The sequence below is a fragment of the Hippocampus guttulatus genome, chromosome 16 (genome assembly GCF_054856545.1).
Source record: "Hippocampus guttulatus isolate MCC_2025c chromosome 16, RoL_Hgut_1.0, whole genome shotgun sequence".
Classification (NCBI taxonomy): domain Eukaryota; kingdom Metazoa; phylum Chordata; class Actinopteri; order Syngnathiformes; family Syngnathidae; genus Hippocampus; species Hippocampus guttulatus.
Window position 1 is genome coordinate 10,576,901 of NC_141276.1, and position 11,333 is coordinate 10,588,233.

Genomic DNA, 11,333 nt, shown 5'->3' on the forward strand with positions numbered 1-11,333 from the left:
AAATCCCCCCCCCCCGCCATACACATACACACATTCTCCCCAAATTCCGCTTCCTTCCTTGTTTCCTTCCTTCCTTCCTTCTTTCGTGTTGTTCATGTCATGTTCCATGGAGGGTGAAGAATCGGTGAAAAAGCTGGTGATGGATCATCAGCTGGTGGAGACAGGCAAGTGGGTGTAGAATTCACAGGTGACAAGGCCTTGACCCCCTCCAGCCTCCCCTCCAAATGACAATCCATCACCTGACATTTTACAGCCCCACTCCAAGGCCGATCCCAAGCCTCTCGTGTGTGTGTGTGTGTGTGTGTGTGTGTGTGTGTGTGTGTGAGATTGCACTGATTAGTTGAGTGTGAGTAGTTTTACTGTATTTTTACTTGTATTACACGATTGTGGAGCGCTAAGTGAATTTTTTTTAGATTATTTATTGATTTATGTATCTGACTTTGAGCTAACGCGGCTAACGATTTGCATGAGGCTCCTTTTTGTGGTGTTATTTTATTCACCATGAGCTAACAGGCTAACTGACTCAGCGGCGTTGTGTCAGATGTTTGTGTGTGTGTGTGTGTGAGTGTGTGTGTTTAATTGCCATTCCCTTCACACTTTGTTGCTCAACACACACTAAAGTAGAGGGAAGAGTAGTTTCCAGCGCAAGGAAGCCACCAATTGATTGTACGCTCAGTTGTCTTTGGTTTTGCAAGCAGGCGTCCAGGCAGGCAGCTCCGATGTTGTTTATCAAGACCCGAAAACATATGTATGCAAATGTCTTCCTCAGGATGAATGTACGTAAATGTGTGGGTGAAGATGTGCACCTAAATGTTCTCTACCTCATATTAGCTCCACCGAGAGGCAATCGGGTTTGTTTAATGGTGGTTTTTCATTGTTATTGTTGTTGGCGTTGTTAGTGGGCACCTGTATTCTTTGTTGTCCACAATGTGTATAGAGAAGCTGCGTTGACGCCAGGCTATACTCAACCTAGGGAGTAAAAAGTCAAGTGTGACGTCAAGGTGGGATTATTCTCATCCGAGGGTTGACACTGAGTCACAGGATTTAGGAGTATGTGTTGAAGGTGTCCTTTCAGAAATGGACGGGGATACAAATTGTTCAGGTGAAAGCCAACGTCTGTTTAACTGCAACTGTGAAAGTTTTAACAAAAGAAAAAATACATGTGAACGCAAGGATTTGGTTTGTTTGCAGCAATGAAACGCTGAAGATGAAAGGCTTGTAGAATCAATATTCGAATTATAATTTGCAAACCAGAATCGCTTTGACACTTAAATTTCCAATCAGAATTCGTCTTAGAATCAGGTTTCAAATCACATGTTTTTTAGGGTAAGAATCAGGTTTAGAATCTGTATCAGATTTATAATCCATTTCAGAAACAGATTTAGAATCACAAATAGTTTTCCAATTACAATATACCTTTTTTTTGGTCAGATTCAGAATCGGATCCTTTTGTGAAAGCGATTGAATTTTTGAAACAGATTATTTAATATTTGATTGAGAATTAGGGTAGTGCTTTGCCCCCCCAAAATTTGTCCTAATAGGATTTCCCAGTGTGTTACCTTCACCAAACGCTGACTTCCCAACAGCTGGCGTGTCTTCACATGGTGCTTCATTGACTTGACAGATTGGTCTCCGGCAAAAGTCCGCGACAGGCTCGGAGAGACAACAAAATCCCTCTGGTGGCCATTTTAAATTTCACAGCTGTTCCGATCTGGCTGCAAATGAGCGACCTCTCAGGTGGCGAATGTCGCGCACACCTGCTGCACCCTTTTAGTCAGGCCCCTGGCAAGCACTTTCGAGTGACAGCCCCTCCCCACTCCTCACCCCCCACTCTCCTCAGATGGCGACCGCTCACCCAATCACAACCGCTTCAGTCTGTCTGAGTAAATATTTCTTCTTTATATGCCGACTGGACACTTCATTAGGCATACTGGGTGAATTTGGACGAGATAAAAGGGTCCAATCTGGATAGTTCGGCGGACAGACTGGTCGCCAAATCAACGTCAGGACACATTCAGGCAAACGATTGATTGAATGTCAATGTGAGAGCGCTGTAGACTAGACCAGGATTGGGCAAGTTGAGGAATAAAAAAACATATATAAATTGATTACCCCTTCCCCCCAAAAAAAACACTGACAAACATTCCCAATACATATATTTCATGAAAAAATGGAAGTACATATGGGGAGAAAAAAAATCATGTGAAAACAAACAAAAAAAAGAAAAGAAAAGAATTGGTCCACAAATATGCTAATTTGCCAGGACGCTTTTGGCGTCCTTGAGGAAGGCGAGACTGTCCTCCTTTTCTTCCTCCTCTTCTTCCTCTTCTCCTTCCTCCGCTCACCTTGTTTCAAATTAATCTGCCCAAGGCCAGCGGGGGCAGAATTTATCAAATTAGGACAGCGATGCGCACGAGATCAATGACACACACGCACGCGTGCGCACACACGCCTCAACAAACACCCGTTGGAAAAGACAGACACACACGAGTTGCTCGATGGCGTGATGACGGAATACGAAAGGCGACAGGGATGAGCTCCCCACCGAAGAGACTTGATTGACTTTCTCTTGTAGGTTACGGACCCTTTCGCTGCTTCCTATTCACACTGTCTGAACTTGACCGCGAAATTTCCCGTAGCAAGCGCTAAAAGCTCACAACTTGAGGTGGAACGAAAAACTATTGTATGTTTGGATTGTACGGATTGATTGTCTCAAGTTTGTACTGAGCCTGGAAGACCTAAAAGAAGATTCCAAAATTCATTCTGACTGTAGAACCGATTCTGATTCTAAACCTGATTCGGATTCTAAAATTCGACTATCCATTTTCTGTAGCTTTTGCCCTTGTCCGCAAGGTGATTCTGATTCTGAATCAAGTTTTTGATTCAAAATCTGATTTTGAATTTTATTCTGATGGTACAACCAATAATACATGAGATTCAGATTCTAAAACTTGATTCTTCGCCTGACTCACATGGAGTGTGAAACTGAGTCTGATTCTATGTAAACAAGAAAGTGGATTGGAGTCATTGGTGCGCATGTGCTGCATATAAACGCTAAATGAGCCCTGTCAGCGGAGACTTACTACTTCATTTTAGCAAAAGCAAGCCGCGCCGCCTGCTTGTAAAACCTTTTATGGCTTATTTCTGCTTCGGCCTGATTTTTTTAAAAATAGTACCACTTCTTGCTTTGCACAAATGTGTCAGGCTTCCATCCCAGCCACTGTCCCCAGCAATCCGAGCTGACATTGTCCTTCAGGACATCAAGCATATCTCTCTTTTTTTTTTTTTTTGGAATTCTTGCTGACTGCATGTTTCATCCAAAGCTGAAGTGTCAATATTTTTTCCCGCCGAGTCAAAGTGTCAACTGGCCACGCTTCTGATGGAAGCGTGCTGACTCGTTCCCGAAATGATGCAATCTCCTCATCGCGGCGAAAATACACCGACGCCGTGGCGAGGTCACCTTCTGCCTGCACAAACGCGCCACGCGTCTACCAACACTTGCTCGAGTCACACGTATCCAACCCCTTCTGTTGTACATACCTTGGCCACCGGGGGTCAGTATAAAATAGGCAAACAGGCACAAAAGAAGAATTTCACGACTACATTAATGACTCAGTAAATATTATGCCTGTGAGTGTTGTTATACTGGCTGTGGACATGTTTGCATTGTGTGTTAGCATGAAAGTAGCTAGCGTTTATAAAGCAACACTATGTGGTTGTTTAAAATACACAAAGTGCAATTAATTCTCTTTTTTCAGTTTGAAAGTAAACTTCAAGTGGGTGTCAATCAACTAGAATGCTCTTTCTTTGTGTTCACGATCACCTTGGGCTCCCTGGATGCTTTTTGTGCTCTTTCCAGTCTTGTAGTGGGCCAAACAACTCGAGTCAGGCAATGGCGTAATCCTTCCTTCATCTCGCTGTCAGCGCCTCGAATCGAAGCGACCCAGTCCCACACGGCCTTACATTCTGAGCCGCTCCCGTCGTAGAGCAGCGGGGAAAAAGCAGCATTCGAGCTGCGACTAAAATGGCCGAAGGACAAGATGACGAGAGGAAGTGAAGATGAGGCCAACCAAAAAAAAAAGGTGACTCATTAGTGTTGCGCTGGTGATGTTCTCTGTCCTGCTGACATTTAACAGACGCGTTTGCAGACGCCTCAGTGGTGCCAATGGGTCGCACGCTGTCTGTCAACAGCAAGGACAAACTGACAGAAGGACAAAGAAGTCCTCTGAGATCCAGAAATATTCAGCAATTCTCCTTTCAAACATGAACACAAGCTTGAAACTATTTTACAACCCTACCCACGACTTCAAACCCTAACCCAAAGCCATGATCCTGACGTTAAACCTTAACCCCAAGTAGAACCTCATTTTATTTTAAAACCCTCATTTTAAACCTGATACCACTTGAAACCCTAATGCTGTTTTGGAATCTTACCGTGAAACCCTAAAATTGGTTTGAAGCCTTAATTTGAAACCCTACCCATCAGTTTGAAAATTGGACTTGATACCCAACTTTGCAATGATAACCCGATTTTGAATCACTGACCCTGGCTTGAAAACCTTTAAAACTGTAATATAGGCTTGAAACCTTAATTTGAAATAATAATCCTGTCTTGAAACCCTACTCGGAAACCTTAACTTTGTCTTAGATCCCCAAATTGAAACTCTAATCCAGATTTGAAACCCTAATATTAAATCCTAAATTTGGCTCAGAGCCCTAATTTGAAACCCACACCCTTGTTTGAACCCCTAACCTAGTCCTGAAAACCCCATTTAAACCATAACAGTCTTAAAACCCTAAATTGAGACGCTAACTTTGACTGCAAGCCCAACTTTAAAAATTGGAAGCCTAGCTCGGTATCCTAAACACTTGTCTGAAGCCCAAACTTAAAAGAACTGTACTTGAAACTCAAACCCGGTCTTAAAACCCAGATTTGTATTTAGAAGCCTACTTTGAAAACCTCATATGAAACCCGAACCCTGCCCTGAAACTGTAGCATAGTCTTGAAACCCTCATTTCAAACCCTAAGCTTTGGCTTGTGATCCTACTGTGAAAGGCTCAGCCTTCCTTGAAAGTCTCACCTGAAAGCCTGAGTCCGAGTCCAGTACTTCTACCACCTCTGGTGCTCGCCTCATAAATAATATGGAAGTTTAACACCATCCACCGAGGTGTTTCATTTTTGGCTGTGATGCGAGTCGAAGACCCCGCTCCCTAACGGTTCACATCTGATCTCCAATGTGGCAAAAAGGACATCTGGCTGTAATGGATTTTCCTTTATTATCCATATCCATTTCCTTGGAAGACGGACAACCTCTCTGAGTGTGTCAGAGGGTGTGAATTTTTGGCACATTTTTGCTATTCGCTTTCAGGCTGAGACTGTATTGTTCTGGGCTTTTGTTGGTTTGTTACTTTGGTTTATTGGGGTTTTCAGGACTTGGTTTGTGTTATTGATTTAGTTTTTCCATTTTGCCACTGTCAGTGTTTTAATTAATATATTTAGTTCAGTACACCCTGCTTCTCCTGCCTCTCTGTTTTTTAGGGTCCTCAACTGCTTTTTGGATCCTCTAACATCACGCACACCCATGACAGAATGATCCAACCAAAAATGGACCCCACAGGACCAAAGCCCTGATCCCATAGCCACCGTGGTCCAGTGGCATACGTCCTGTGGCCACCACCTGTTCCTCTCCCAACGGCACACGTACTGCGGGCCGCCACACATCCCTGATCAGGTGACTCACGTTACTGAGGCCGCCACCCGTCCATGTTCAGGCAACGATTGTCCTGAGGACACCACCCATCCCCTTCCAGACAGCGCACGTCAGGCGGCCGCCACCCGTCACCGTTCAGACACTGCTCATCCTGCGGCCGCCACCCATCCCCATTCAGGTGGCGCATGTCCTGCGGACGCCACCCGCTGCTCTCCCGGCGGCGCACACCCTTCGGCTACCACCTGTTCCTGTTCTGACGGTGCACATCCTGCGGCTGCCACCTGTTCCTGTCCCAGTGGTGCACACCCTTCGGCTGCCACCCATTGCTGTTCTGGCAACTGTCATGGCTCTGTCCGTTTGTCTCCAGCAGGTGGAGGAGGGTTTTCCCTCCCATTTCACACCTCTTGGTCATCTTGTCATTAGCTCTTTTCTGTTAAAAGCACTGCCATGGCGACCATTCGCGGTCGGATCAGTGTGTTTCTGTCATGGGTTTTTGTTTGTTGTTGCTGTGAGTTATTGGGGTTTTCAGTACTTTGTGTTTTGGATTTAGTTTTTCCAGTGTGCATTTGTAAGTGTTAATATATTTTGTTCAGTACACCCTGCTTTTCCTGCCTCCCTGCTTTTTTTGGTCCTGTACCAGCATGTACCTCATGAGAGAGATCCTATCTCCTGCTAACTGGGGGGTCCACTATATTTCAAAAAAAAATTATATGGTCTTTATATTGTGAGTGAGTCAGAACGTATCCCCCACGTTAAACAAGGTTCACTGGATTCTTTTATTAAGAACGAATCATATTTTTTCCCAACTGTTCTGTGTCCTGGTCCTTAAAGAGTCCATGGGACCTTGTGCCCCTAATCGTCCTTTGCACTGGCACTGGCAGATGAGGCGTGAAGTCCCAAATCTTGGTGACGGCCCAGAACATAAAAGGAAGACCATGAGGAGATATTTTGTGAGCAGCGATGAGGCGTGGTTCTGACGCCACAAGGCATGAAATTCATTATTGGTCCCATGACCCCGTGACATTAAAATGCGTGAAATGCGAGTGGCCGCCGCTGCTGATGCTGCAGGACCATGAATCAAGCGTGGAAGAAAGGTTTTCCTTGACTCTTGCACCTGACACACTCCTCCATTCATGTGAGGGATTCGCTGCTTGGCTCAGCCTGACTTGCATTTTTGCTACACGACTCACAGGAGACTATTTGATGTTTATTGTGTTTTTAATTCTAAATGACTGGGAAAACAGGCAACACGGTGTGCTAGTGGTTAGCACATCAGCCTCAATATTCTAAATGTAAGGGTCAAATCTTGGCTACGGCTTTCCGACGTCAAAGTCTGGGTTTTGGTTTTGAGTTGGTCCAAATCCGAAACATCTTGGTCTCGTTTCAAGTCGTCAAGGTCATGGCTTTAACTTATTCTCACGTTCTGAAAGTATTTTTCTCTGCTTGATCTCAAGTCCTCAAAGCCTTGGTTCACAGAATTTGGTGTTGACTTGGTCTCACGTCCTTGAAATGTTGATCTTAACAAATCATAACATTCTTGGTTTTGGCTTGGTCTTAAGTCCACAACATGATGGAAAGGTTTTAAAGTCTTGGTCTCTACTAGGTCTCAAGTCCTCAAAGTCTTGGTCTTGACCTGGATTTTGAAACCAAGTCAAGATCAAGACTCTGTGGACTTGATCGGGATCAAGATTTTAAGGACTTGAGACCATGCCAGAATGAAGACTGAAGACCTTGAGGACCAAGTCACGATGCAATACTTAAAAAAATGAGTTCAATACTCAGATTTTGAGGACTTGAGACCAAGTCAAGACTTTGCTTTTTTTTTTACTTTTCATATCCTTGCAAGGTGCCAATAGTTTTAGCCAACCCCTCCCAAAAATGTTCAAAGCTATTTTTGGTTTTGTGAGCTGTGACTCACTTGGTGTGACATCAGAGTCTTGTGGGGGAAAACATGAGTAATCCTATTGACCCTAGCAACTCACTGTAACAGTATGTAATCTGCACTTGCTCTCAATCTCACTCCGTGCAGGAGATGACCAGCGAGGGTCCACAGAGGGCACGTAGATACAGTCAGCATGCGCAGTAACGCAAAGCTCATCACTGGTCATCGTCTGTGTCCATCATTTGACGTAGCACCAGTCATTGGGCAGTCATTAAATGCAGGACCATCTCAGTGCGATACTTCAACTTCAGACGGTAACCAGTCAGCCTTATCAAATCAATCCTGTTTTTAATGAAGCAACATTGTAATGTTGATGCAAATATTGAGTTTATTTGTTAACTGGAGCGCATGTGTGCGTGTGTTTATGTGTGCGTGATGCAGCAGCAAACAAACCGCAAAGCGGAGCCAAGCACATCCCAACAATCTGACTTGGATGCGGTTCAGCGTGTTGGGCTGAGCTCCAGCGGCAAAATCAAATCCCTCAAAGTGTACTGACTCAAATGTTTCCAGAAGTGGACAAAATCCTCCCTGGTTACTCGATAGCTTTAGCTTCTCATTGCTCATTTGTCGCAGGAAAAAATACACTTTTTGACATGCCAAGATCAAAATTTTCAGTTTTGTTTTCTACGAGATTATTGCATAAAAAGCAGAGCAAGCGTGAAAACGTGATCATGGTCATCCTTAGGACGTGGTGGCCGCAGGGGTCGTCTTCTTCTTCATCACCCGCCTGCCGGTCTGCCTCGGCACAGGGACTGATGAGGTTTGGCCCTGGGCCTGTGTCTGGGCCTGGCCACTTCCCCTGCTGGCCTTCACCTCATCCATGAAGGTCTCCATTGCGGTGAACTTCTCCGTCAGCTCGCCCAGGTGAGCTTTAAGGGCGTTGAACTCCTTGTAGAGATCACCCAAGGCCTCGGACAGAGGCTGGATCCTAAACGGAGGCAGGACATGTCAAAATTTTGCGAACAAAGGACTTTTGAGTCAGATCTTGTGTGAGCATGCGGTCAGTGGATGACTGAGCGCAAGCGTTTACCCTGTTAAGTTAGGTTTAGCGCAGTTAGCCATTAGCTTGCTGGAGTTGGTACTAATCAACTTTTTTGAGTAAAAGGACTTTGATTTTTGATATTTTGTGGCCAGTGAGTCATGTGGATTATAGTGGTAACAATCTATGTACTATTGTTCTATTTTAACATGAGGATTACTACTAACTATTACTACGAGCTGTATTTATTTTGCTAGGTTTCTACTCTCTGCTTGCTGCTACTAGCACTTAGCTTGCGGGACATGTTCACTGGATTTCGGCTGAGTGCTCTACATTTATTTTGGTTGGTTTCTGACAGAGGTTGGGTTAATAACACTTTTTGTGAACAAAGGACTTTGAATGGGATTTCTGCACTCGTTATGTTTGACACAATGTTGCCTGCTATGTTGGTGTCTCGCGCTAGCTGCTAACCAGCTGCTTTCCCAAAAGGATTGGTCTCAACGGTACATTTTGTTTTGAAAGACAATCCAATTGAAATTTGTGCTTTATGTGAGGGCAAGAGGGGGAAAAAGCATCAATTTGGGGGAATAAAAGCATGAAAAAGGAAGCAATAACCTGTCATTTTAACTACTGGAGTGTCATAACGTCCCGCCCTCCAAACCAAACTGTGGTGAGAAGCAGGAAACACCAGATGTTCTTTTATTTGTTTCATATTTTCAAACTCCAAATTGTACTCTGCACTCCCTCCATGTATGTTTCCAAGCACGAGGAAGGAATGCATTCCTGCGGGGACTCTTTGGCTGGTAAGCAACATTCCCCTGTACTGTGTGAGCTGTTGTACTCAAATATTGTTGGGTCGGGTTGCGCTGATACCTGGCGTAATCAGGCAACAGGGACTGGTGGTCGTTTTGCAGGAGTCCCTTCATCTGGTTGAGGATGTCAAAGCGCCAGTTGTCCAGGATCTGCGTCAGGTTGGCCACCCCCCTCATGCTGACCCTGTCGGCTGGGACCAGACGGTCGAGCGGTGAGAATAGATCACAACATGAAACTACATTAGCATTAGGATGGACACGTGCAACCCACATCACTCTCCATAGCCTGTACGCAATATCTTTATTGATTCATGTACAGTTGATTACTGCGACTTTCTGCGTGTGCAATCGAGTAGCCAATAGTATATACCTCATTTATATTTTGATGTCACTCACCGGCTGCTATTTATTTGACACTCAACTGCTTATGTTTTGGGATTCATATATACAATGCTCACATCGACTTCTGTATCTTTTGTACTCTTGTTGAGTTTGTTTTCAAGTGTTCCCGTTCAATGTGCCGTCAATGTTTGTTGTCACCTCTGCCTTTGCCCCCATCATCACTCTGATGTGGAGTAAACAGAAGAGAGGCAAATCTGTGTGCTCACAGCCATCCCGGTAGTTCCACTCATCCGCATTGGCCGTCTGCGCGCGCCGCCTCTGCGCCGTCACGGTTGCCGCGGCGACGGCCAGCAACACCACCACTGCCAAGCTTGCCTTTTGGGACATCATCAGCACCACAACCTGCACAAACACTCTGTGAGGACACCATCTGCTGGATGCAGCAACATGTACACGTCACATACTTTCCTTCTCAAAGCTGGACTAAATCCGCTACCCTGCTTGTTTTAGTTGTTTCCCTCCTCCATCACACCCGATTCAAATGATCAGCTCATCAACTTGAGCTCTGCAGAAGCCTGATCACGATCATGTTCATGTTCGCTTTTCAACCGTTTTTTTTTTTAATCTTTCATCTTAGACTTTTAAATTTCATTCTGAATGATGAATTCATGCTTGACTAAAAAGTCTCACACGATTTCATCTCACATATGTTTCATTTCACCCTTGAACGTCTAAATCACACCTGCTGTCTGCCAAGTCCAGTTGGCTGAGAATACTGAAGGTTCCATACTTTTGTCAAAGGAATTTGAAACTAATGATACCATTTGAAAACATTGCCATAATCTTGACTTTCATGTTTTGAATGAGCATTAAAAGATGACAAATGCTTGATTCGTTTAAAAGCAATAGCTATTATTTTGAGACCACCAAATGAATCACGCATGCTTTACTTTACACTATCCCAGCATACAAGTACAAAATGTTCCCATACAATCATCAAGTTAAATTACTACTACTAAATAAATACTAACTAACCAACTACCATAACTAATAACTAATAAATGTATGTGTGTGTGCACATACCTGCTGCACAAGCGTGTCACCTGAGGACCGTTCGTCGTCTGCTTCTCGACACGTTTAACACCGGGCAGTGCTCAGTGAAAGAAAACAAGAACACACCCTTCTGCAGACTTAATGTCAAAAACACACTCTTACACACACACACACACACACACACACACACACACACACACACACACACACACAATGCAGTCAAGTTCCAGACACCATTTTTTAGGCTGACAGTGTGGTTTGGCATAGAGGTGCAGCTCCAGCCCCTCTGGCTTGCTTTTTTTGTTTGTTTTTCTTGGACATCTTTCAGAAAATGACGAAAATGGAAAAAAACATGATTCCTCTTTGTTTGTGTGTGTGTGTGTGTGTTTTAAGCATGGTAGACATAAGTGCAAATACGTTAAAAAAGGTTCTATTAAAACAGTACTGGTATGTGATAAGAGGCAATTAGAGAAGATCCATCCAACCATTTTCAC

At 44.3% G+C, this 11,333-nt stretch overlaps 1 protein-coding gene and 1 long non-coding RNA gene across 2 annotated transcripts; one reads left to right on the forward strand and one right to left on the reverse strand.

The window, feature by feature from the left end:
• Nucleotides 1-77: 77 nt before the first annotated feature.
• Nucleotides 78-10,168, forward strand: LOC147193073 (uncharacterized). The gene is made up of 3 exons (XR_015103209.1): nucleotides 78-4,082; nucleotides 5,540-9,656; nucleotides 10,028-10,168. It is a non-coding gene; the product is annotated as an uncharacterized LOC147193073 (long non-coding RNA).
• Nucleotides 7,956-10,182, reverse strand: LOC147193074 (uncharacterized). Its single transcript, XM_086133033.1, has 3 exons — nucleotides 10,053-10,182; nucleotides 9,506-9,635; nucleotides 7,956-8,581 (listed from the first exon to the last, which is right to left on the reverse strand). Exons 1-3 carry the CDS (start codon nucleotides 10,174-10,176, stop codon nucleotides 8,335-8,337), a joined length of 501 nt encoding a protein of 166 aa, XP_085989159.1. The 5' UTR covers nucleotides 10,177-10,182; the 3' UTR covers nucleotides 7,956-8,334.
• Between the last annotated feature and the right edge of the window lie 1,151 nt (nucleotides 10,183-11,333).

Excerpts from the sequence above, each read along its gene's own strand:
- LOC147193074 (XM_086133033.1), bottom strand. The coding sequence starts at position 10,176 with ATGATGTCCCAAAAGGCAAGCTTGGCAGTGGTGGTGTTGCTGGCCGTC. Across the intron at positions 9,636-10,052 it reads GTGGAACTACCGGGATGGCT|CCGACAGGGTCAGCATGAGG; the intron begins GTGAGCACACAG and ends GTCTGGTCCCAG. Across the intron at positions 8,582-9,505 it reads CTGTTGCCTGATTACGCCAG|GATCCAGCCTCTGTCCGAGG; the intron begins GTATCAGCGCAA and ends GCCTCCGTTTAG.